The sequence below is a fragment of the Lissotriton vulgaris genome, chromosome 7 (genome assembly GCF_964263255.1).
Source record: "Lissotriton vulgaris chromosome 7, aLisVul1.2, whole genome shotgun sequence".
Taxonomy (NCBI): Eukaryota; Metazoa; Chordata; class Amphibia; order Caudata; family Salamandridae; genus Lissotriton; species Lissotriton vulgaris.
The window spans coordinates 1,334,506,131-1,334,533,857 of NC_141695.1; the positions used below are offsets into that span (position 1 = coordinate 1,334,506,131).

Below are 27,727 nucleotides of genomic sequence, written 5' to 3' on the forward strand. Positions count from 1 at the left end.
AGATTGGAAATTAGAGATAGAGTCAGGAGTAGAAGAAAGATTAAAGATGAGCTGGAGGTCATCGGCATAGTTAAATACCGAGACCTCCAGGTGCTGTAGAGAAAAGATGAGCGGAGCGATGTAAATATTAAAGAGTAAAGGAGAGAGAGAAGAACCCTGAGGAACACCGCACTGGACCTGGCAGGGGGTAGCTGAAAACTCCCCAAGATGAACCGCCTGGGTCCGGTCCCTCAGAAAGGACGAGAGCCAGATGAGGGCTGATCCTCCTATGCCCGCCGCCTTGACACGGGAAAGCAAGATGGAACGATCCACCGTGTCAAAGGCGGCGGACAAGTCGAGAAGGACCAGCGCCTGAGATCTACCGGCGTCCATACCCTCTCTGAGGGTGTCTGATACTGACACCACCACTGACTCAGTTGAGTGCCTTGGCCGAAATCCCGCCTGACAAGGGGCCAACCTCCCGTTCTTCTCGGCGAAGGCGCTGAGTGCAGATGTCACATGCCGCTCCAGCACCTTCGCCAAAAAAGGGAGAAGGGAGATGGGGCGATAGTTAGCCATCACAGAAGGGTCGGCTCCCGGCTTCTTCAAAATGGGAACGATGGAAGCGGCTTTTAGCGATGGGGTAACAACCCCTCGGGCTAGTGAATCGTTAAGGAAGCCCAGAGGGGGCGACGAGCAGACAGTGTAAATCTGCCGTAGAATATGAGCCGGGCATATATCAGATGGGGAACCGGACTTAATTTTAGGGAGAAGGGACAAAAAAAGATCTTCCGAAAGTGGAGGAAAGGAATTAAAAGTAGCTGAGGACAGGTGAAGGATGGGGTCAACAAAAGAGGGAGAAGGGGGAGGGATGTTGGATTTAATTGTCGTGATTTTATCGACAAAATAAAAATTCAATGAATCGCAAAGTTTCTGGGAGGGGGGGGGCTTAAGAGTGGTCCGGTCCGAGAACGCCAGATCATGGGCCATGGCCAGATCACTCATCACCAGTGCCAGCTTCTTACGATCATCCACCACTAGACTGCACTTCTCAGAACCAGTCCCGTATCAACGTCTCACACTGTGGGCACACTTCCCACACTCATCACCAGTGTCAGCTTCTTATGATCATCCACCACTAGACTGCACTTCTCAGAACCAGCCCAGTGCCAACGTCTCTCACACTGTGTGCACACTTCACACACTCATCACCAGTGCCAGCTTCTTACGATCATCCACCACTAGACTGCACTTCTCAGAACCAGTCCCGTACCAACGTCTCACACTGTGTGCACACTTCACACACTCATCACCAGTGCCAGCTTCTTACGATCATCCACCACTAGACTGCACTTCTCAGAACCAGCCCAGTGCCAACGTCTCACACTGTGTGCACACTTCACACACTCATCACCAGTGCCAGCTTCTTACGATCATCCACCACTAGACTGCACTTCTCAGAACCAGTCCCGTACCAACGTCTAACACTGTGTGCACAATTCACACACTCATCACCAGTGTCAGCTTCTTACAATCATCCACCACTAGACTGCACTTCTCAGAACCAGCCCAGTGCCAACGTCTAACACTGTGTGCACACTTCACACACTCATCACCAGTGCCAGCTTCTTACGATCATCCACCACTAGACTGCACTTCTCAGAACCAGCCCAGTGCCAACGTCTCACACTGTGTGCACACTTCACACACTCATCACCAGTGCCAGCTTCTTACGATCATCCACCACTAGACTGCACTTCTCAGAACCAGCCCAGTGCCAACGTCTCACACTGTGTGCACACTTCACACACTCATCACCAGTGCCAGCTTCTTACGATCATCCACCACTAGACTGCACTTCTCAGAACCAGCCCAGTGCCAACGTCTCACACTGTGTGCACACTTCACACACTCATCACCAGTGCCAGCTTCTTACGATCATCCACCACTAGACTGCACTTCTCAGAACCAGTCCCGTACCAACGTCTCACACTGTGTGCACACTTCACACACTCATCACCAGTGCCTGCTTCTTACGATCATCCACCACTAGACTGCACTTCTCACAACCAGCCCAGTGCCAACGTCTCACACTGTGTGCACAATTCACACACTCATCACCAGTGTCAGCTTCTTACGATCATCCACCACTAGACTGCACTTCTCAGAACCAGCCCAGTGCCAACGTCTCACACTGTGTGCACAATTCACACACCCATCACCAGTGTCAGCATCTTACGATCATCCACCACTAGACTGCACTTCTCAGAACCAGCCCAGTGCCAACGTCTCACACTGTGTGCACAATTCACACACTCATCACCAGTGTCAGCTTCTTACGATCATCCACCACTAGACTGCACTTCTCAGAACCAGTCCCGTACCAACGTCTCACACTGTGTGCACACTTCATACACTCATCACCAGTGCCAGCTTCTTACGATCATCCACCACTAGACTGCACTTCTCAGAACCAGCCCAGTGCCAACGTCTCACACTGTGTGCACACTTCACACACTCATCACCAGTGCCAGCTTCTTACGATCTTCCACCACTAGACTGCACTTCTCAGAACCAGCCCAGTGCCAACGTCTCACACTGTGTGCACAATTCACACACTCATCACCAGTGCCAGCTTCTTACGATCATCCACCACTAGACTGCACTTCTCAGAACCAGCCCAGTGCCAACGTCTCACACTGTGTGCACACTTCACACACTCATCACCAGTGCCAGCTTCTTACGATCATCCACCACTAGACTGCACTTCTCAGAACCAGCCCAGTGCCAACGTCTCACACTGTGTGCACACTTCACACACTCATCACCAGTGCCAGCTTCTTACGATCATCCACCACTAGACTGCACTTCTCAGAACCAGCCCAGTGCCAACGTCTCACACTGTGTGCACACTTCACACACTCATCACCAGTGCCAGCTTCTTACGATCATCCACCACTAGACTGCACTTCTCACAACCAGCCCAGTGCCAACGTCTCACACTGTGTGCACACTTCACACACTCATCACCAGTGCCAGCTTCTTACGATCATCCACCACTAGACTGCACTTCTCAGAACCAGCCCAGTGCCAACGTCTCTCACACTGTGTGCACAATTCACACACTCATCACCAGTGCCAGCTTCTTACGATCATCCACCACTAGACTGCACTTCTCAGAACCAGCCCAGTGCCAACGTCTCACACTGTGTGCACACTTCACACACTCATCACCAGTGCCAGCTTCTTACGATCATCCACCACTAGACTGCACTTCTCAGAACCAGCCCAGTGCCAACGTCTCTCACACTGTGGGCACACTTCACACACTCATCACCAGTGCCAGCTTCTTACGATCATCCACCACTAGACTGCACTTCTCAGAACCAGTCCCGTATCAACGTCTCACACTGTGGGCACACTTCACACACTCATCACCAGTGCCAGCTTCTTACGATCATCCACCACTAGACTGCACTTCTCAGAACCAGTCCCGTATCAACGTCTCACACTGTGGGCATACTTCACACACTCATCACCAGTGTCAGCTTCTTACGATCATCCACCACTAGACTGCACTTCTCAGAACCAGCCCAGTGCCAACGTCTCACACTGTGTGCACAATTCACACACTCATCACCAGTGTCAGCTTCTTACGATCATCCACCACTAGACTGCACTTCTCAGAACCAGTCCCGTATCAACGTCTCACACTGTGGGCACACTTCACACACTCATCACCAGTGCCAGCTTCTTACGATCACCCACCACTAGACTGCACTTCTCAGAACCAGTCCCGCCCCAACATCTCACACTGTGTGCACAATTCACACACTCATCACCAGTGTCAGCTTCTTACGATCATCCAACACTAGACTGCACTTCTCAGAACCAGTCCCGCCCCAACGTCTCACACTGTGTGCACAATTCACACACTCATCACCAGTGCCAGATTTTTACGATCATCCATCACTAGACTGCACTTCTCAGAACCAGTCCCGCCCCAACGTCTCACACTGTGTGCACAATTCACACACTCATCACCAGTGCCAGCTTCTTACGATCATCCACCACTAGACTGCACTTCTCAGAACCAGTCCCGCCCCAACGTCTCACACTGTGTGCACAATTTACACACTCATCACCAGAACCAGCTTCTTACGATCACCCACCACTAGACTGCACTTCTCAGAACCAGCCCAGTGCCAACGTCTCACACTGTGTGCACAATTCACACACTCATCACCAGTGCCAGATTTTTACGATCATCCACCACTAGACTGCACTTCTCAGAACCAGCCCAGTGCCAACGTCTCTCACACTGTGTGCACAATCCACACACTCATCACCAGTGCCAGCTTCTTACGATCATCCACCACTAGACTGCACTTCTCAGAACCAGCCCAGTGCCAACGTCTCACACTGTGTGCACAATTCACACACTCATCACCAGTGTCAGCTTCTTACGATCATCCACCACTAGACTGCACTTCTCAGAACCAGCCCAGTGCTAACGTCTCACACTGTGTGCACAATTCACACACTCATCACCAGTGCCAGCTTCTTACGATCATCCACCACTAGACTGCACTTCTCAGAACCAGCCCAGTGCCAACGTCTCACACTGTGTGCACAATTCACACACTCATCACCAGTGTCAGCTTCTTACGATCATCCACCACTAGACTGCACTTCTCAGAACCAGCCCAGTGCTAACGTCTCACACTGTGTGCACAATTCACACACTCATCACCAGTGCCAGATTTTTACGATCATCCACCACTAGACTGCACTTCTCAGAACCAGCCCAGTGCCAACGTCTCACACTGTGTGCACAATTCGCACACTCGTCACCAGGGCCATCTTTTCTCGTTGTTAACCCTTCCAAGCTCTTCACACATTACCCAGTAGCGCAAGCTTCTCGGGTCACCCTCCAGTGCCACCGCTTCACTTTGCCATCTTGGGCCAGTTTTTCACACTTCTGATCTAGGACAGCCCATCGCCCTGCTCACCAGTCTCAGCTTCTTACACTGGCCGCCCGCACGAATGTCTCATTCTGCCACTAATGCGGTCTTATCATAGTCCCCAGCAGGGTGTGATCAGCACTGCACAGGAGTGCAGCCCTTACCAGGGCACGTATTATTCAGCATACCCAGCTTTCCACACTGCCCATAGTGAAATGCAGTTGCCAATGCCACCCTGGCACACTGACCATCCATGCCAGCTAATGACAGTGGCTACCAGTGTCTCAATCTCCCACTCTCAGCCTGTTCCAGTTTCTCAGTTTGCCCCTAGGGCTAGCACCTCGCAAAGTTCCCTGGCGCCATCTTCTGGCACTGCACAAAAGTGTAACTCTATCACACTGAATACCACTGCCAGCTTCTGACACTGCTTACCAGTGCCAGCTTCTTAACACTGCTTACCACTGCCAGCTTCTGACGCTGCTTACCACTGCCAGCTTCTGACACTGCTTACCACTGCCAGCTTCTGACACTGCTTACCGGTGCCAGCTTCTGACACTGGTTACCACTGCCAGCTTCTGACACTGCTTACCGGTGCCAGTTTCTGACACTGCTTACCGGTGCCAGCTTCTCATGATATACTAATTTGTCAGCAAAGTATATTTCTTCTTACCGTGCCCTCAGGGCAGTCTTCCCACGCTATCACTAGTGGCAGTTCCACACACCGCTGCTCCTAGTGCCCATCAGTGGGCACCCAGCACTTCAAACTCTTCGCGATTCCACCAGTCAAGCCAACAATTCAACCCCCTCAAACTACTCAGCAGAACCAGCTTCTCTCACTCAATTGTACTACCCAACACTGACCACCGGTGCCTGCTGCCCACGTTGGCTACCAGTGCCAGTACATTGCTTTACGAAGCAGGGCCAGCTTCTCACTTTGTGCCCACTGTGGGCTTCTCAAACTATCTACCATGGGTCTCACACTGCTCACAAATTAGGGCATGTCACTATTGAAAGACGCCAGCTTCTCACACTGCCGACTGTGACCAGCTTCTCATCTAGCTTTCCTGTGCCAGTTTCTTACACTGCCAGCCAGAGCCATCTCCTAACACTGCCTATCCCTGCAAGATCACCCTATCCACCTGCGCCAATCATTACAAGTGCCCCCCAGTGGCACCTGCTCTGCTGCTCCCAAGTGCAGCATCTTCTCTCTTCCAGCTTGTTTCCTTATCAGTATAAGAATTGGCTTGGTAGTTTAGTCTGCCCTGTTCCCATGATGCACTGGGCCAGGGACAGACTAATTTGTATGTAGCCAGGTTCTGAGCTGGGATGGTGCAGTGAGCTAAAAAACGGTGATGGATCAAGCCCTGATCTTTGGACTGGGTAGGAGTGTTCTGCTTAATTCAGATACTCTGTCCATCACCACCCCCTTTTCTGAAATGTGATGCTGGCACCAGTGCCAGCTCCGCGTGTTGTCTCAAGAAGTCTGTGATTCTAGCAGTTCCCAAAAAATCAAGAATCCAGCATTGTTTCATCGGTGCCATCTTCGCACACTATTCACAAGAGTCCGTCCCTGGCACTATCTACGCGTGCCAGTTTCTTGCCAAGCTTATCTGTGCTGGCTTCACACAGGGCACAGGGTTGCTGTTGTTTGCATGTTGTCCAGGAGGTTATTCTACCAACCTTATCATCTGTTTGCAGATATATATACTGTATCTGTAATTGGAATGGTATATGTGTTGCACAACTGCCGTTGTTTTAGAACATGGGTACTCCCAAACATTTCCCCAGGGGCCACAGACTATGGTCTGTGGCGTGCCCGAGGGCGCGTTAATGCCAGCACAGTGGGGGTGGGTCTTTGTAGGGGGTTATGGTGGACATGGGGAAAGCGAATCACATACAGGGTGTGGTCTGTGAGCCGTGGAATTATTTTAAGTATTTCTTTCCTTCCTGCCCTCTTAATGAAGTCCCCAGTCTCTAGTAGAGTCATACATTTGGCAATACTGTGTTATTCTGTATCTTAATCGCTATCCCTCTACCGCACTTTGGTTTCGCCTTTCTGCTAATCTGATGCACTAATGTGTATCGCTTCTCCGTGTCAATGAAATACACTTTTCGAATTTTGAAGAGACTTTGTCATATTTTTACACAAAAATGAATGTGTTCCTGAAGTTATGTTTTGTAGGGCACCTTATTTGCGTCTTTTCATTTACTTCAGTTAGCCTGTAAATAAACGCTTTCCCGTTTATTCAACTTACTTTTTAATGTTCGAGCTTTCTGGACTAAAGAGCAGCCCAGGGCAGTCAAGCAGCAGGCGAAGGCTAGGGGGGCCGCATGCGGCCCGCGGGCCGTGGGTTTAGAACGTATGTTATGAACACTTTGATGGAAACAAATGGGATGATTGTTCCATGGAGGAAGGCGTATCTTCTCTTTAAGATATATGACTAATCATCTGTGGATACAGAGTATTACGTTTCTAATGAAAGGAAAGTGTGTATGGGATATGAAGGTATGACCTCAATGATTACCAAGGACAGTGCTGATAATATGTCGGCTGGAAACCTTTGAACACACATGTACATCATATGACTGACCATTTTATAATTAAATAGTGCTGTTTTTACAACGAGTTGCCTTGGAAATGTGACGAGTGTCGCAAAACACGGTTGACTGTGTTTATTGTTTGATCATTGCATGATTAATGTACAATATTGTTTCTCTCAAATTATTACATGCAATGGTACTCGAAGAAGAATGATAAATCTGATTTAAAAGTCTAATACATTTTAATGATGAGAAACATTGGTTTGGTAATGATACTTAAAGAATGATGATGAATGTGATTCAAATATGTATTTCATGTGGATGATTACACACATATTGATGTGCTGTTAATGAGATTGATACAGTGCAACTAATGAATGAATTTTGAGAATGTGGAATTGCATATTCGATTTTTTGTAGGCGCCTCTTGCGGGATTTTGATAAAAGTGACATTGTAATGATAGCAGGGTAATTTTCATTTAGAGATCACCTAACACTCTTTACCCCTTTTTCCTTGATATACTAACCTTCATTGAACATCAGTGCTGACTTTTCACATAATGCATCATTTTTTTCAATGCCCACCAGAGAAACATTCTCACAGTGCTTACCTGTAAAAAACATTCACAGTGCCATGGAATGCCAGTCTGTCATACCAGCAGGTAATGCCATCAGGGCAAGATTCCATACTTACACTCCAGTGCCAGCTACTCACGCTGCCCACCACTGAAAGTCCCTCACATTGTTTACCATTAAAAGCTTCTCACTCTCACTCTCAAACATGCCATATTTCAATATGTCAAACAGGTCTACCTTTTCACACTGTCCACAGCTGCCTATCTCTCACATCTCTCTCATTGCACACACATGTCTGTGCCTCACACTACTCACAAAGTCTGCTGAAGTAACCCCAAGTCTCCGATACAGCCTATTAGTGGGTAGGGGGGGGGGGGGTCACCCTGATCACCAGTGCTGCTCCCTAAACTACTTTCCTGTGCAAAACTCTCACACTGCCAACTAAGATAAGACTCTCACTCAGTAACTGTTTATTTCACGCCCCTTCTATTGGCAGTTTATCACACATTCTGTCAGCAGCATCTTTGCACACTGATCACCAGTGCCCCCAAGTGGCAGTATTTCACACTACTCATCTGTAGTGTACCAGCTCCACACAAGGCCTCCGATAATCACATCTTCTGTCACTGCACTCTCCTCTTGCTTCCAAAAGGGCTCAGTGAGACAAAAGTTTGCTGCAGGCATCTGATGTGACATGCAGCCGCCTCAGTCTTCCATCTTTTAGACAGCGCCTAGACATGGCGGTACCCCGCTGGCACTCGGACTACCAGGGCCAGCTACCCACACAGGGCAGTCTAGTTATCTTTTCCTAGTGTCAGCTTCTCACATAGCCCGTGGGCCATCCCCTAGCACTGCCCATGAGTACAACCCATTGTCATAACACACTCAGGTCAGGGTTCTCACACTGCATGGTGGCGCCATCTTCACATCAAAAACAAACGGGTGGGTTGCAACATTTCCCGCCATGCTCCTCACAATACCCACATCTGTGAGTTCCTCCCTGCTAGATTCTCACACACCCCACCGGCAGATGTTCCCCCAATGTATTCAATTCTATCTTCTTACACGTCCCATCAGCAACTTTCCCACTCTGCCACAAGTGATTCTTGTAGTTTCAACCGGTATCAATTGGATTCCCACACTACCAACCAGTGTCACCGCCCTACATTGTTTATAATAATAACTCCAGATTTGTGAATCGCAACTTTTCACCCCTAAGGGTATCCAGGCGCTGGGGACTGCCGGGCAGATTAAGTGAGCTATTGCCCAGCGTCACATGATGCTGAGCTGACCTAGCTCCGGGGATCGAACCGTGAGCCCTGTGCGCCGGAGTGAGTCGCTCTGGCCGCTGCGCCACACCCTTCCTCCCATGTATGGATTCCTCCCCTGATGTCCGCCAGTGCATGCTTCTCAAGGTTCTCGTTATTTAGGCCTCAATATTTTGGCCTGCAGTACCTTCTGGTAGATATTCTAGTGCAGGGGCCACCAACATGTTCTGTAACCAGAGCTACTTATGTTCAAAGACAATTTTGCCAACCTACTAATATTGTTGGCCTTGTAATTGCAAACACATCAGACAAATTTACATTAGTCGCCACATTAGTCAACATTACCAGCAGGGATCACCTCAGTGCATCAGACGGGGTTGCAGGGAGTAACTTAAAAAAGTCTTTGTGACTTTGGAATCCTTTTACATACGTAGTACATAACAGCTACAGCTGAAATGCTCATGGCCCCAAAGTAATATATTAGTAAGAAGTCTCCCCAACGCCACATGGTTTATCAATTGGCGTTAAATGTTTCATGGAAATTCAACAATTATTCTCCAAACACTTTCTTAAGAGTTCTGAATATACATCCATGTTTATCTTGAATAAACATTTTTCGATTTGGTATAAATATATGAGATCAGCCAAGCTTTTAATTTAGTAGAGTAGGGTGCACACAGGAGAGCTACTCAAAGGGAGCTGGAGAGCTCCTTATTGGATGAGCCTGTTCTAGTGGACAGATCTAGGATTCTTCTCCCAGGGGCGTTCTTCTGAAGCAGCAGGTCTGGATCCTATGAGCTAGGGAGCATGGAAAGTAACTCGGCCATCAAGAGACAACCTCCTTGTCTTCACAGAAGGCAATGGAATGGCTCATCCATTAACCCCTTCACTGCGGCGGCTATTCCGCCGCACTGCTGAGGGGGGAGGGCGGCCGAGCGGGGGCGCATGCTGGTGACGGAACCGCTCCGTCACCAGCGTCGGTTGCGCTGTGCTTATGATGGACCGGTTCCGTCACGGCCCCGCCCGCTCAATAGAACGCTCAGCGAAGGCGTGGAATCCGCGCCGCGCAGGCGTGCCGAGCGGGCCGTGACGGAACCGCTCCGTCATCAGCACAGCGCGACCGCGGCTGATGACGGAGTGGTTCCGTCACCAGCAGGGGAGGGGTTAAGGGGTACCTGGGACAGAGTGCTCTTTCGCAGTGGTGGGGATGACAATCATGCCCCTCAACATGCACGCACGAGCCAGAAATCTCTTTTCAGGGTCATGGGCTCCAAGTTCTCTGCTAGGCTACGAAAATGTAAATGATAGAAAGCTCAAGGTAAGGAAAGACATAAATGGGTATACTACACCTCGCATTTGATGGAGATTTTTTCATAATTACATTTTTGCACACATATCATTATTAACATGCAGCACTCAAATGTATTTACTGTGCATTTTCCATGTTCAACTGACAGTAGTTAACAGGGGGCACATTTTAAGATGGCTGTTGTTAAACTGCCATGTTTCTTTTTGTCATGTATCTTCTTTTTTCCATTTTTGTAGAAAAGCTGTACCAAAAAAATGACATTTGAATAATGTATCATTTGTTTCCTCTTACCTATGTAAATCAAATCAAATCAAACAAATTTGCATAGCGCGCTACTCACCCTCTAGGGACTCAAGGCGCTGGGAGGAGTGGGGGGGGGGGGGGGGGGGAGCCGCTACTGCTCGAACAGCCAGGTCTTGAGTTGCTTCCTGAAGGAGAGATGGTCCTGGGTCAGCTGAAGGTGGGTGGGGAGGGAGTTCCTTGTCTTGGCCGCCAGGTAGGGGAAGGATCTTCCTCCGGCGGTGGCTTTGCGAATTCGTGGGACGGTGGCGAGGGCGAGGCTGGCGGATCGGAGCTGGCGAGTGGGTGTGTAGAATGTGAGGCGGCTGTTGAGGTATTTGGGGCCCATGTCGTGGAGAGCCTTGTGTGCGTGGGTGAGGAGTCTGAACGTGATCCTCTTGCTGACGGGAAGCCAGTGTAGGTCTTTCAGATGGGCAGAGATGTGGCTGTGACGGGGGATGTCCAGGATGAGTCGTGCCGAAGCGTTCTGTATGTAAATATTTATTTTACACAATTCTTATTGTAGGCACCTGCTGAGTATGGTTCGAACCACCGAATATATCATTTAGAAAGTTTGCATTGTATTTATGCTTGTGAACGGATATGTTTTATATTTCTGTTCCTCAAACTCATTGGTCCTATTGGTAATCACGTGTAGGTGTAGTGAAATGTTAGAAAAGAATGAGTTAGTTAAGACGCCCTTTCCATCTTGTTAGAAGTTTTACCTGACTCTTGGAGAGAATTCCCTTTCTTGGTGAGCGAATGTTTTCTACTGCCTGCCAGAGGCTTTCATGTTGACACCTTCACAGTGACTTCTCTCAAGTTTCCTGATTTTCCCCTAGCTTTGCACTGTAGAATGTTCCCTTTATGGGAAATTTATTTTGTTCAGTTTTATTTGTGGCACATTTATAACAGCTTGCCTTTGCATTTACAATTTTAAATTGCTTTGAAATATATTGACTAAAATGTTTTTGCTATTGAATAACAAATAATTTGATGATTTGAATTTGTAACTCTGCTAATCCTTCAATAAGCCTTTATGGTTTGCAAATCTAATACTCTGTCATCTTTGCGAGGCCTAATGTGCTTCACGTTATCAAACTGTATTTTTTGTGATGTCTGCCTCAGTCGGAACTAAAGATTCACCAGACTAAGAGCAGTCTGAACCTGTGTTTGCACCAAAATCGTCAAGGGTAAAGCACTCTATCACCATCTGGAGTCATAGCCAGAGAAAAGGAAGTTAGGAGCGGTGTTCACCAATGCTAACGTGCATGTATACATTGCAACTACTGGATACCATCAGCTAGATTCATGAAGCATTTTTGCGGGCGCAAACGGTGCGAATCGCAGAATTCGGCCGTTTGCGCCCGCATAAATGGCATTTGGAATTGATCAATGGGTCATGAACTCGCAATTTGAAAAATCGCTAAAAATTGCGATTTTTCAAATTGCGATCGCATTTAAGGAATCTCAATTTGAGATTCCTTAAATGCTATTCATGAACCATTAATAAATTGCGATTTCGCTATTTTTTGCCGCTATTTACCGCGAAGTCTGACTTTGTGGTAAATAGCGAAAACTGAGAAAAATGCACTTTTGTGCATTTTTCTCAGTTGTATGTTACACACACACATGTCCTTTGGACATGTGTGTGCGCAACATAAGTCTAAATTTTCATTTCAGGGGTGCTACAGGGTGTCCTTTGGACACCCCTAGCACCCTTGAAATCGGATCCTTATTTGCGATTAGCAATTTGCTAATCGCAAATAAGGAATGTGTAGGAATCGCAATTTATTTAGCGATTCCTACATGAATCCCATTTTGCAAGTCCTTAATAGCGATTCCTTAATAATCGCTATTAAGGACTCGCAAAACGGGACTTTGATGAATCTAGGGGTAAGTCCCCAGAGGCCTACTTAATTAACACTCAACACATCGCCTCACCGAGCGGTAAGCGAATCCACTGGACCGGACATAATTGGCCACATTGACCTCAATCAATCAATCAAGCAATCAGTGGTTTATAGAGTGCGCTACCCACCCGTGAGGGTCTCAAGGCGCTGGGATGGCATTGTGGACAGGTGTGAGAGTAGTATGTGCCAATGGAACAGGAGCACCATTACATCTAAGTCACATAGTTTCAGAACACTGCCAGCCCAACCCCTGCTTTTAAGCACCTCTTAAGCAACAAGCGATAGCCCACCCACTCTAAAAGAGGATGTTATTTTAGTGGAGCAACTGGCCTTCAGGTAAATAGTATCAATGGACTCAGCAGAAAATAGTCTGACCCTGTTCTGTCATCACCCATTGGTTTCATTTTTCCTAACTTCCACAAGGCAGTGTATATAGTTTGAGAGCAGATTGCAAGACAGTGACCCAATAATGGCGACGTTGTGCTAGGCAGTTGGAGAGGCAAGACATTCTCTGAAGTCTTGTCGTCTGAAGATTAGTGGGTCCTCAAGTCAAAGTAATAGTCAACACCTAGAAACTTCACCACTGAAATGGTGGGCAGGCAGGATTGATCATGTAGCACCAAAACAAATGCCCCTACCAGGACAATTTGTAAATGTTTGCTCTGTGAATAATACATGGCCTATTACAACCTTCCTCAGGAATTCCTGCTTTAACAAACCTTCCTCTCTCTTGCTCCCCCTGCAGGATGAGCTCATGGCGGCAGTTAACCCACTGGAGGTCAGGCTGAAAGAGCTACAGCAGCTGCAGTGCGAGCAGGAGGAGAAGATAGCGCTGCAAAGGGTAGGTACTGGTTTCTCCTTTAATTCAACAGCACTACATTTGGTATAATTTCACCACCCGACATAAGGTGAGGATCCGTGGCACAAGGTAGGAAACCCTGGAATACAGACGGCATTCCTAACTTTTAAATCCAACACCTTCTCTAGTGTCCGCACAGACTGGAGTTGGACTAGTAAATTATACTATTCCAACATCCAGCGCCCCCTCCTCCGCAAGTCTTTGTTCCGACTTGCGGAGTAATGGTATGCGGAATCACAACGCAGTCGTTGTAATGACCTTGTTGTGAATCCATGTGAGGAAAAAGACTGCGGGACAAAGAGATATATTTGTGTGCAAGGACCCACCCTCTGTGTCGAAATAGAATCAGCTTGCATGCCTACTTGAATTCTGGTTGCATTTATTAAGCAAAGACTATATCACAATGCAAAGGGACAAGCAAAGCATTGAACATCTACTGATAAACTTCTCCCCCCTCTGTACATAAAGTTTTTATAGGCTTTTGCATAAATGCACCAATGGATCACACATGACAAAAACTGAAACTCGAATATCTTAGTAGGTGTACACCATTCTCATGAGAAAGGCGCAAGAAATCTTTGAAAAGAGTTACAAATAATACAAGCATTGGAAATGCAATAGGTCTCGCATTAGAAAAGTTGGAGTTATTGGTATTGTAAATGACATATGTTATTTATTTGTTGGTTTTTAAAATTGCTAAATTGATGGCTTTGTCATTTACAATGCCAATAGTTATAACTTTTGCGAATGTGACACCTATAGCATTTGGAATGCAACATATTTTGTATTTACGTGACTTAGATGGCAGCTCTTGTCGTTAGGCCACATCTCTAGAGAGCAGGAGAGTGCAGCAGGGGAGAGAAGCACAGCAATGCAATAGGTCTTGCATTAGGAAAGTTTGAGCTATTGGTATTGTAAAGGACACATTTTTTATTTATGTGCTTGTTTTGAAAATAGCGAATTAATAGCTTTGTTATTTACAATGCCAATAGTTTTATCTTTTGCAAATGTGACACCTATTGTAACACAATATGTGTTGTGAGGGTGAGTGAGGGTGAGGGTGAGGGGTTGAGGGTGAGGTGTTGAGGGTGAGTGAGGGTGAGGTGTTGAGGGTGAGTGAGGGTGAGGTGTTGAGGGTGAGTGAGGCTGAGTGAGGGTGAGGGGTTGAGGGGGAGGGGTCGAGGGTGAGGGGTTGAGGGTGAGGGAGGGTGAGGGGTTGAGGGTGAGGGAGGGTGAGGGGTTGAGGGTGAGTGAGGGTGAGGTGTTGAGGGTGAGTGAGGGTGAGGGTGAGTGAGGGTGAGGGGTTGAGAGTGAGTGAGGGTGAGTGAGGGTGAGGTGTTGAGGGTGAGTGAGGGTGAGGGTGAGGGTGAGGCTGAGGGGTTGAGGGTGAGTGAGGGTGAGTGAGAGTGAGGGTGAGTGAGGGTGAGTGAGAGTGAGGGTGAGTGAGGGGTTGAGGGTGAGGGGTTGAGGGTGAGTGAGGGTGAGGGGTTGAGGGTGAGTGAGGGTGAGGTGTTGAGGGTGAGAGAGGGTGAGGGTGAGTGAGGGTGAGTGAGGGTGAGTGAGGGTGAGTGAGTGATGGTGAGGGTGAGGGGTTGAGGGCGAGTGAGGGTGAGGGGTTGAGGGTGAGTGAGGGTGAGTGAGGGTGAGGGATTGAGGGTGAGGGGTTGAGGGTGAGTGAGGGTGAGGGTGAGTGAGGGTGAGGTGTTGAGGGTGAGGGGTTGAGGGTGAGTGAGGATGAGGGTGAGTGAGGATGAGGGGTTGAGGGTGGGTGAGGGTGAGTGAGGGTGAGTGAGGGTGAGGGTGAGTGAGGGTGGGGGTGAGGGTGAGTGAGGGTGAGGGTGAGTGATGGTGAGGGTGAGTGAGGGTGAGTGAGGGTGAGGGTGAATGTGAGTGAGGGTGAGTGAGGGTGAGGGTGAGGGTGAGTGAGGGTGAGGGTGAATGTGAGTGAGGGTGAGTGAGGGTGAGGATGAGGGGTTGAGGGTGAGTGAGGGGTTGAGGGTGAGTGAGGGGTTGAGGGTGAGTGAGGGTGAGTGAGGGTGAGGGTGAGTGAGGATGAGGGGTTGAGGGTGGGTGAGGGTGAGTGAGGTTGAGGGTGAGTGAGGTTGAGGGTGAGTGAGGGTGAGGGTGAGTGAGGGTGAGGGTGAGGGTGAGTGAGGGTGAGTGAGGGTGAGGATGAGGGGTTGAGGGTGAGTGAGGGTGAGGGGTTGAGGGTGAGTGAGGGTGAGGGCTTGAGGGTGAGTGAGGGTGAGGGTGAGTTAGGGTGAGGGGTTGAGGGTGGGTGAGGGTGAGTGAGGGTGAGTTAGAGTGAGGGTGAGTGAGGGGTTGAGGGTGAGGTGTTGAGGGTGAGTGAGGGTGAGGCATTGAGGGTGAGTGAGGGTGAGGTGTTGAGGGTGAGTGAGGGTGAGTGAGGGCGAGTGAGGGTGAGTGAGGGTGAGTGAGGGTGAGTGATGGTGTGGGTGAGGGGTTGAGGGTGAGTGAGGGTGAGGGGGTTGAGGGTGAGTGAGGGTGAGGGGTTGAGGGTGAGTGAGGGTGAGGGTGACTGAGGGTGAGGGATTGAGGGTGAGGGATTGAGGGTGAGGGGTTGAGGGTGAGTGAGGGTGAGGGTGAGTGAGGGTGAGGGTGAGGGGTTGAGGGTGAGTGAGGGTGAGGGGTTGAGGGTGAGTGAGGGTGAGGGTGAGTGAGGATGAGGGGTTGAGGGTGGGTGAGGGTGAGTGAGGTTGAGGGTGAGTGAGGGTGAGTGAGGGTGAGTGAGGGTGAGGGTGAGTGAGGGTGAGGGTGAGTGAGGGCGTGTGAGGGCAAGTGAGGGGTTGAGGGTGAGTGAGGGTGAGGGTGAGTGAGGATGAGGGGTTGAGGGTGGGTGAGGGTGAGTGAGGTTGAGGGTGAGTGAGGGTGAGTGAGGGTGAGGATGAGGGGTTGAGGGTGAGTGAGGGGTTGAGGGTGAGTGAGGGGTTGAGGGTGAGTGAGGGTGAGTGAGGGTGAGGGTGAGTGAGGATGAGGGGTTGAGGGTGGGTGAGGGTGAGTGAGGTTGAGGGTGAGTGAGGTTGAGGGTGAGTGAGGGTGAGGGTGAGTGAGGGTGAGGGTGAGTGAGGGTGAGTGAGGGTGAGTGTGAGTGAGGGTGAGTGAGGGTGAGGATGAGGGGTTGAGGGTGAGTGAGGGTGAGGGGTTGAGGGTGAGTGAGGGTGAGGGCTTGAGGGTGAGTGAGGGTGAGGGTGAGTTAGGGTGAGGGGTTGAGGGTGGGTGAGGGTGAGTGAGGGTGAGGGTGAGTTAGAGTGAGGGTGAGTGAGGGGTTGAGGGTGAGGTGTTGAGGGTGAGTGAGGGTGAGGCATTGAGGGTGAGTGAGGGTGAGGTGTTGAGGGTGAGTGAGGGTGAGGGTGAGTGAGGGTGAGTGAGGGTGAGTGAGGGCGAGTGAGGGTGAGTGAGGGTGAGTGAGGGTGAGTGATGGTGTGGGTGAGGGGTTGAGGGTGAGTGAGGGTGAGGGGGTTGAGGGTGAGTGAGGGTGAGGGGTTGAGGGTGAGTGAGGGTGAGGGTGAGGGTGACTGAGGGTGAGGGATTGAGGGTGAGGGATTGAGGGTGAGGGGTTGAGGGTGAGTGAGGGTGAGGGTGAGTGAGGGTGAGGGTGAGGGGTTGAGGGTGAGTGAGGGTGAGGGGTTGAGGGTGGGTGAGGGTGAGTGAGGTTGAGGGTGAGTGAGGGTGAGTGAGGGTGAGTGAGGGTGAGTGAGGGTGAGTGTGAGTGAGGGCGTGTGAGGGCAAGTGAGGGTGAGTGAGGGTGAGTGAGGGTGAGTGATGGTGTGGGTGAGGGGTTGAGGGTGAGTGAGGGTGAGGGGTTGAGGGTGAGTGAGGGTGAGGGTGAGTGAGGGTGAGGTATTGAGGGTGAGGGGCTGAGGTTGGGTGAGGGTGAGGTATTGAGGGTGAGGGGTTGAGGTTGAGTGAGGGTGAGGTATTGAGGGTGAGGGGTTGAGGTTGAGTGAGGGTGAGGGTGAGTGAGGGTGAGGGGTTGAGGGTGAGTGAGGGTGAGTGAGGATGAGGGGTTGAGGGTGGGTGAGGGTGAGTGAGGTTGAGGGTGAGTGAGGGTGAGTGAGGGTGAGGGTGAGTGAGGGTGAGGGTGAGTGAGGGTGAGTGAGGGTGAGTGAGGGTGAGGGTGAGGGGTTTAGGGTGAGTGAGGGTGAGGGGTTGAGGGTGAGTGAGGGTGAGTGAGGGTGAGGGGTTGAGGGTGAGTGAGGGTGAGGGTGAGTTAGGGTGAGGGGTTGAGGGTGGGTGAGGGTGAGTGAGGGTGAGGGGTTGAGGGTGAGTGAGGATGAGTGAGAGTGAGGGTGAGTGAGGGGTTGAGGGTGAGTGAGGGTGAGGGGTTGAGGGTGAGTGAGGGTGAGGGGTTGAGGGTGAGTGAGGGTGAGGGTGAGTGAGGGTGAGGGTGAGTGAGGGTGAGGGTGAGTGAGGGTGAGTGGTTGAGGGTGAGTGAGGGTGAGGGTGAGTGAGGGTGAGTGAGGGTGAGGGTGAGTGCGGGTGAGTGAGGGTGAGTGAGGGTGAGGGTGAGGTGTTGAGGGTGAGTGAGGGTGAGTGAGGGTGAGGGGTTGAGGGTGAGTGAGGGTGAGTGGTTGAGGGTGAGTGAGGGTGAGTGAGGTTATGTATGTATGTATGTATGTTGAGTTTGATGGTGAGTGAGGGTGAGGTGTTGAGGGTGAGTGAGGGTGAGGGGTTGAGGGTGAGTGAGGGTGAGGGGTTGAGGGTGAGTGAGGGTGAGTGAGGGTGAGTGAGGGTGAGGCTGAGTGAGGGTGAGGGGTTGAGGGTGAGGGGTTGAGGGTGAGTGAGGGTGAGTGAGGGTGAGTGAGGGTGAGGGGTTGAGGGTGAGTGAGGGTGAGGTGTTGAGGGTGAGGGTGAGGTGTTGAGGGTGAGGGTGAGGTGTTGAGGGTGGGTGAGGGTGAGTGAGGGTGAGTGAGGGTGAGGGGTTGAGGGTGAGTGAGGGTGAGGGTGAGGGTGAGTGAGGGTGAGGGGTTGAGGGTGAGGGGCTGAGGGTGAGTGAGGTTGAGGGGTTGAGGGTGAGTGAGGGTGAGGGGTTGAGGGTGAGTGAGGGTGAGAGGTTGAGGGTGAGTGAGGGTGAGGGGTTGAGGGTGATAGAGGATGAGTGAGGGTGAGTGAGGGGTTGAGGGTGAGGGGTTGAGGATGAGTGAGGGTGAGGGGTTGAGGGTGAGTGAGGGTGAGGTGTTGAGGGTGAGTGAGGGTGAGGGTGGGTGAGCGTGAGGGTGAGCGTGAGGGTGAGTGAGGTGTTGAGGGTGAGGGGTTGAGAGTGAGTGAGGGTGAGGGGTTGAGGGTGAGTGAGGGTGAGGGGTTGAGGGTGAGTGAGGGTGAGGGGTTGAGGGTGAGTGAGGGTGAGGTGTTGAGGGTGAGTGAGGGTGAGGGTGGGTGAGCGTGAGGGAGGGGTTGAGGGTGAGGTGTTGAGGGTGAGTGAGGGTGTGGGTGAGGGGTTGAGGGTGAGTGAGGGTGAGGGGTTGAGGGTGAGTGAGGGTGTGACCATATCCATTCCAGACACTGATAATTAATTGGCGACAAAAGTTATTATTTGACGTGGCATATCTTAATTGCTAGGTTTTTTAATTACTAGTTGATGTTTAATTTTTGTAATCATTTTTTTAAGTATGCACCTCTTAAAAAATAAATAAAAATATTGCTTGTTATGTATTTCCATTTGTAGACCTAGAATAGTTATGGTGCATTGTATGTAGCTTTAAAAAATAAAAATGTAGACTGCTCAATGTATTTCCGTGAATAGATGCAGGTTGCCTCTTTCTGTCAAATAATATCCCTTGTTCAACTTACTATAGTGGCGCGGCATACTATGAAGCAGAGGAGGACTGACTGTCAGAGCCTTGCTCTTTCCTCTCTTGCCAACAGGGCTACTCCAGAATAAGACCACGAAAACCATAATTTGTGAAACATGGCCATTTGACTCGCAGCCCGGTCAGTGGAGGGGCTCCGCTTTCTGATCCGTAGAGGCTGATGCGCAGTCACTTTCTTGAAGAGGAAATGGGGAATAAAAACTTTACTTTTGCAGTGATGTCGATGAACCTGGCTTGATGTCACACTGCTGCATTGTGCTGATTTTCTAAGTAAAAACATGCATAGTGAGGAGCACTAATACGGGTTTGAGATAGTGGAAGAGCTGCTTATCTCTTATGGAGATAGATTATCTGGGGGGAGGAAGGGCTCCTAATGGGAAGTGTAGACGGGGAGAAATTGAGAAAAAAGCTGAGCAGGGAGGGTGTTATTGCGGCTATCTGTTTGCCCGAGGGGAGGAGAAATGCAGGCCTGAGGCAGAGCACACGCTGAGAAGCTTGTGGGAGGGGGGCTGGGCTGCCTTTGATCTGGTAATGCGAGGCAGGCAGGCAGGCGGCTGGTGGCATTGTGCACGCGCTTTTTAGGGCTTGCGCTTGCGCAATGACCTAAAAAGCACATGCACTTGAAGAAATCGCCAGTGGAATCGCCAGTGGTGGTTCAAAACTGGATAAGCTGTAATAGAGCTTCGCCAGCGATGCGCAGAAGCGCATCAGCAGGCGAGCCCTAATAAACTTTCAGAGGGAATATCATATGGATGGTTGCCTGCTGTTCTTTCAGGCCACCATCCCTGTAATTGCAGCCAATCACAGGGCGGTCACAGATTGCGATCTGACTAATGAATATTAATTAGATAGGTCATTCTGCGACCCTTGCGCATCAGTATTTTGTGAACCGACGGATTAGTACATAAGTCGACTTGCAAAATATTATTCCAATCGCAAAATTTCAGTGTGCAATTTGCAACCAATTTTTGTGAATGGGATAATAGATCAGGCCCTAAGTTCGGCTTCCTGTCTTGATATGGCTCAGATTGATGAAAGCACCAATGGTAACTCGTTGGGCCACTTAAGGCAGGTCTCAGAACATATCTTTGCTATTTTATTTTTTTAAGTCCCATTATATTGCGCCACTTTGCCAGAAGACTCAGGATGATACAAGCAGTGACCTCAGAGGGGTGGTGGGGCGGGGTGAAGGGGTAGTGAGAGACTGCACCGGGTGAGCAGGCTGCTATGAGCAGGAAACAAGACGCAATGGTGAAAATGAAAGCGGTGTCCTATTATTTTGGGGAAATCACTTTAAATACAAGTAGCGATCTCAGAGGGGTGGTGGGTGAGGGGTAGGGAGAGACGACACAGGGTGAACAAGAAACAAGACGCAATGATGAAAATGAAAGCGGTGAGGGGGTGGAGAGAGACGGCACACAATGTGACTGGAACAGCAATTGAGCTTATAAATGATTCCATCTGGCAACATTTAAAAAACAGCAATGAAACAGCATCAAACATGCAGTGAAGGGCGTCTGGTCAGAGCTGCTGACTCGGGCGTTCTAGTCTCGGCGTTGGCTCAACATCCTGTGATTTTGGGCCAGTAGCGTAAATTACAATCAGTGATCTTGGAAGGGTGGTGGGGGTGGGTGAAGGGATAGGGGACACAGCGCATAGCAAGCTGGCTGCCACAAGTAAGAAACAAGACGCAATGGTGAAAATGAAAGCAGTGTCCTGTGATTTTGGGCAAATCACTTAAAATACAAACAGCAATCTCGGAGGGGTGGTGGGTGTGGGATGAAGGGGTAAGGAGAGACGGGACAGGGCTGGCAAGAAACAAGATCCGAAGGGGAAAATGGAAGCGGGGAGGGGGTGGGAAGAGCTGCACTCAATGTGACTTGAACAGCATTTGAACATATAAATGACTCCATCTGGCAACATTTAAAAAACTGCAATGAAATGGGATCAAACATGGTGTGAAGGGTGTGTAGTCAGAGCTGCCCACTCAGGATTTCGAATCTTGGACATCGGCTCAACATCCTGTGATTTTGGGCAAATCACTTAAAATACAAGCAGCGATCTCGGAGGGGTGGTGGGGGTAGGTGAAGGGAGAGACCAGAGAGGATGAACAGGTTGCCACGAGCAGGAACCAAGACGCAGTGGTGTAAATTAAAGTGGGCACCTCATTAAAAGGCGTACAGCCTCCAAAGTAAAACAATTATTAAACCTGCGATGCAAATGGCAACCGAAATATGAAGCACAGCAACCGTGAAGAAGGTGCTGTGCTGATACATAAACTGAGGCAAACAAGAAAAAAAATAGTGCGCACAATGGAACCTATAGGAAAAAAAGCATAAAATCATGTGTAACAGGGGCAGTCTGCTGGGAGGGTTTGAAACACAAAAAGGCGGGACAAATTAAGAACGCTGACCAATCAAAAGCATGCATTTATGAAGGGCACAAACAGGAACAAATGGAAAAAATGGAAGGTGCTTCAAGCTACAATCTAGATTACAGCATGCCTCACAGAGCAGCTCATGCGCTGCCTAGAGTCGACCTAAAAAGGGATTTCCAGAGCAGCCAAGGTCCAGTAGGAACAATAGTAATGTTCAGCCCTAAAATGACTAAAATTCTTGACTAAACATTGACAAGAGCCATTCCTTGTCTATGGTACATTAAAAAAAAAACAGACCTGCGCTCACAATAAAAATGCTAGTTTCTAAAATAATGATTGAAATACTTCCTGGATCTGGTATCAAGGCAAGAGGGAAATTGTTACTGGTGACAGCCGCCAGTTGCCTGGGTAGCTGGTCCCTTCCATACGTATAGCACGCCAGCAGGGCGATGATACTGTTGAAAGGTGCTCCTGGCACACTTTTAGACTAAAATCCTGATGATTAGGAATCAAGAAAAACTATTAAGGGCAGTTTCATCAACACCACAGCGGGATAAAAGTTGGTCCAAGGTTATACTGTGTTGAACTGAGCACAGACTTCCCCAGACCGATTATGAGAAGGTTATCTCGAATAACTCTTATTCAGTAGGGGCAGAACCTGGAGTATTTCAAAAGCTGCATGACTTCATCTGAGTAAAGGGAAGTATTGACAAGTATGGTAATGATCCCAGTGAAATCTGGTTGTCACAGTTTAACGATCATGGCATTGCAGATTTCTTGGACTGTACTGTTCGCTTTAAGGCATTGATTATTTTGCTCATATCCAACTTCTGAACCGAGAAGAATTCTTTGAATGTGTTGACATTTGCGATTTTTGCACTTGGTGGAGTTAGAGGAGGCAGTGAGGAGGCATTAATGTTTTGCACTGTAACTATTTTATCCTGCAAGTATGTCACATGCCAATCTAAACCCCTGTCTATTTGTTGTGTGCTTGACATGAGGTCTTGTCAACCAGTTAAAATAATCAGTATGTAGCCAGACTTAAAACTTGGTGTTCTTCTGGGCAATACTCTGTCCATGAAAACCAATGTTAATCATGTAGTCAAAAAACATAGTTTTGCCTTTTTCTTGTCTCCAGAGAATTTTAGATATTACTTCAGTGACTTTGTGCTCAGCTCTTGTGGGTCCCCTGTGATTTCTCAGCTGGACTACCGACCTTGTGCCTGCCTGGGCACTTCTAAAGGGTGCTTTGCCCAGCTGCAGTTTCAAATGCTAGTCTATGTGGGAACAGGAGTTGGGAAGAAAGATCCGATCTCTGATGCTAAAGAGTACATTCAGTGGACCATGGTGAGTCCAGAATATTTTTTATTTTACCATTCAAGATAAATTCCTCCAGGGGGGGTCAGATGCTAATTACTCCACAGCAAAATACGCCCTTAAGTTTGAACCACATGTTAAAGTTGTGTAACCAAAATCTTCCCTCTCTCTCTCCACCGCCCTGCAACAATCATTTAGCTTTAGCATTGGTGCTGCCCAGTGTGAGAAGGTGGCTCGGTATATGCTGTCCACTAGTTAAAGTGGGCACCCTGTACCAATCCACACGACCCCTATGATGTATGAGGTCAAAGATAACCTTGATGAAAGCTATCCTAGTGGTAGCAATGGAGAGAAGCCTTCATGCTTAATCTTGAAGGAATGTAAAGCAGTTTGTTTTACCAGAATATCACTCCCTGAATGACTAAATGAAACAAAGTAGTTATATAAAAATATGTATTTATAATTATACCACTCTCTACTAGCCTCTACGTGAGGATAGAACACAAAGCACACAATACTGGATCAATAGAACAGATGTGAGTAGCACAATACACAGCGGGCTCCAGGGGGAGACCGAACCATATACTAAAAGAGTGGTATAACAATCACGACTTGACTAGACACAGTGCCTAGTGCACGTAGAATCGCTGGGACCCTAAGGAACCATCCAAGGCAGTGACACAGGGGATGCACGGGAGACGCTTGCCGTGTGAGAACACAGCCTCGAGCTCCTTACAACTCTTTGGGAAAGTCGCAGTTTCAAAGTTAAAGTTAAGGGCCCTTCTAGGAGGACTTTGAGCAAACCCTTCGGAACTTAAGAGCTTAAAGAGCCACCCCACCCATGGATACTGTAGTACTGGAGTTACCTATCCCAGGGAAGCCGGATCCATAGGTCTGAAGTGGTGTCGGAAACTCTTGTTGTTCTTTATAGAAGGAAGTGAAGAAGTACTGCTGCCGTGAAGGTGAAAAGGGTCCGGTGGAATCCAAGCCTGGATTCTGGATGAGAGGAACCTGAAAGCAGAGAGGACAGAGTCTGGGTCACTTCAGAGTGACCAGGGGCTCGGTAGACGAATGCCCATCGATGTCGGGTGCTTCAGGTGTGAAGAGGGGATGCTTGGCTCTGCACCTACGAGGTCCCGGAGGCGTCGAGGACAACCAGGAACGGGAGATGAGCTGTCCCATGAAGGATGTTGAGTGCTGAGGGGTCAGTGTCAGGTGCGAGCATCAACAAGCCCTGGCTACATCAAACCACGCAGGAAGGACAAACACGTTACAATGTGGACCAGCAAGGTCCAGGGGACTGATCAAGCAATGGGGAGTCAGGGCATGTTGGGAGCAACCTGGAAAGCACAAGAACAATCAAGATGACCCTCAGGAGGACCCACAGGCATAAGGACCAGGAGTTGCGAGGGGGCCTCGAGCAAGATTGCAAAGCACCAGCCCACGGAGCACTCAGTGCAAGGAGGCCGGAGTTCTTTGGTGCAAATTCTGTTCAGGGTCAGGACTACAAAGAGTCCAATGCACAAGCTTAGGAATCCCCAACAAGCATATGCACTTGCAAATGGATGCGGTGCACAGGGGTTCGGGTTACCCAGCTCCCACGTGGGATACTGGCCTCAAACTCGTGAAAGGGGTAATCAACCTCAGGGACCTCCTATGTTGCTGAAATCTTCGGAGTCCGCAGGAGCTCAGGAGCAGCTACTGATCAGTTGTGCTTTAGGTGCCTGTGAAGCAGGGGAGTGACCTCTTCACTCCAAGGGAGATTCTTCAGTTGTCTTAAGTGCTCCACAGGTCCTGCATTGAGTCACGGCACCAACTCAGCTTTGGACGGAAAGGGGGATGAAGTCAAGACCAGTTGACGTCCAGCGAAGGTCAAGGTGTCTAGATGGTCGAAGGTCAGTGGTTTCTTCTTGTAGAATTTTGTCCACGTAAAATCTGATTCCTGTAGCCAGGTAACCCATTTTATACCCACAGGAGAGTGTTGGACAGATTATGAGTACCCTCCTAGGGGAGGGGCAGGACAGAGGGGTAGCTACACCCATGTCCTTTGTCCAGTTCCCCGCCAGAGCAGGAGCCAATGTCTCCCAGAACTGGTTTGAGCTGGACTATGCGCAGGGACACCAAATGTTCCCCCAGAGCAGACTTTCAGGCACTCTCAGAGTGCACCCACCCAGCCCCAATACACTAAACCCTGTCTGGGAGGTGGTCACACCTCCTGTGACAGGATGCCTATTGTGCTGCCTTCCTCTGCTCAAGCGTGGCTCAGCAGCAGGAGGGCTGAAATGTGTCTCTGGCTGGCAGCATCCATTTTGTTCTGTCTGGGTCAAGGTGACTGGCACCGGGTAGACCAGTGATCCCACGAAGCTCGCTTCAGAAGGGTGGAATCATACCTCCACTCCAGTTACTGGTGTGGAGGTATGATTCCAAGGTGTTTGATACCAAACACAATATGTTTCTATGCAGCCGTTTTCGAGATAGCATTTACCGCAAGGTTATAATGCACCTCTACCTATATGTCTAGCTAAGTCACAGACAACCCGGGAGAAGGGTCTCCGAAGGCTGCAGAGGGGTTCTGCTCATGCAGGGGCATCCTCTCACATAAAAAAAACCAGCAACCTGCCTTCAGGATTGATAAGGCCTGCTATAGGGGTGACTTATACGTTTTAAGTGTAGTGACCATTAGATATAGTGAACCTATATCTAAAGTAAGTGGTGCAAGCACCACCTTACACAGGCTGCAGTAGCAGACCTAGAGTTCCAATTTGCATGGCCTCTCATGGGTTGCATAATACATGCTTCAGCCCATGGGAGGCCTCTGGGGGACCTATGCCCTGTGTACATGGTGTACCATATACTAGGGACTGATAGGCGTACCCCAAAATCCAATCTGGAGTGTACCAAAGTACATATATGTCAATTTAAGGGAGAAAGCAGATAGGCTGGGGTCCTGATCAGCCGGCCCAGCCAGACTAGTCAAAAACAGTGAGACATCAAGCAAAAAGTGGGGGTAACAACAAGGAGCAGATCCTACTTTCCTACACCCAGTGCGACAATAATTTTTGATGCCCCACCCCCCAATGACCTCCTCTTCAGATTCCCTCCACTACCATTGGGCAAAAGTGCCCTCTCATCTCCAGGGGTATATTTATGTCAAAAGCACGCAGCGCAGCAGGTCACCTTGCTGCGCTGCGTGATAGGGTAAGGGCAGGAATGTGCTATATATAAAATAATACAGCTCATTTCTGCCATGAAATTTGTATTGCTATCTGAAAGCTGGATGCACAAGGAACTCTGCCGCAGGTGTATTTAACCCCTCCCATGCTGGTGACGGAACCGCTCCGTCACCAGCCTCGGTCACGCTGTGCTGGTGACGGAGCGGTTCCGCCACGGCCCGCTCGACACGCCTGCGCGGTGCGGATTTTGCGCCTGCACTGAGCGTTCCATTGAGCGGGCGGGGCCGTGACGGAACCGCTCCGTTACAAGCACAGCGCGCCCGAGGCTCGTGACGGAGCGGTTCCGTCATGAGCATGGGAGCATTGCGCGGCCCCCCTCCCCCCTAGCACTGTGGAGGAATTGCCGCCGCAGTGAAGGGGTTAAATCCTAAACTATTGCTAAACACAGGGACCTCACTGAGGTCAGAGCCCTCTCCCAAGGTCAGCACCAGTGCAGCCGCACCAGTCGCACCGCCTTAAAGCCGGCCCTGCATAGGAGGTCGTCCATTGAAAGCCCTGTGCTCTCTTGCCTCTGGACTCCTATGTGGTGTACCACTGGCCTAGATGTTGGCCTTTCTTCTTCGGAGTATAAACTCAAGACTTGTCTAACTACAGCCAACTTTTCACCATCACTCTTCGGCCTGGCGACAGTCCCTATGTTTGAGTGCCATACAAAATTGGCTTTACTTTTAGCCATTCTAGTAGGACACGCTTGGAGGTGTTGTTTGTTCTTCACCAACCATTAGGGAAATGCAGGTGTGATTGAGGGCTCAGAGGCTGCCGCTGCTCACCCACCTCGGCGACAGGTGTCAGCATAGCAGGAGATGGAGAGATTGTTTTATGCTAATAGATGACCTCCTGGGCTGTGTCCGATTTTCCAGGATAGGTAGAAAGTTCTGAGGGATAATAGTGACCTGGAGAAGGGCAGTGCCCTGAAGAAGAGTAGTTAAGGCCCTGTTGAGATGGCAGCAAGAGGGAAGAGAAGGACAGTGTTATGGGCTCCCATCATTCAACAGCAGACTTAAAACAAAAGAGTAACAGGTCGGTGGGATTCCAAGGTAGGACACAGCGTGGATTTACTTCACAAGAGTAGCGAGGTACAAGTAGTAACAATTGATGTTTCCAATGCATACACCCGGTAACATATCTTGACAAACCACATCAAAACTCACATGTTCAATTATTACCTCCCCCATATTGTGCTCAAACCCTCATGAAAGAGCATTGAGATGCATCAAATGAAGATGTTTCAGGTCCTAGAAAGTGATCTTTGTAGGATAATTACTGCCCCACTCCTTCCAA

The 27,727-nt window shown here is 49.6% G+C and overlaps 1 protein-coding gene across 1 annotated transcript in view; it reads left to right on the plus strand.

Moving 5' to 3' along the window:
* The window catches only part of LOC147703641 (zinc-binding protein A33-like), a 245,389-nt gene that overhangs the window by 24,739 nt on the left and 192,923 nt on the right, over positions 1-27,727 (plus strand). The window contains exon 2 of the mRNA XM_086931978.1: positions 13,575-13,670. Coding sequence (XP_086788104.1) covers positions 13,575-13,670 — 96 coding nt within the window. The remainder of the gene's footprint in view (positions 1-13,574; positions 13,671-27,727) is intronic.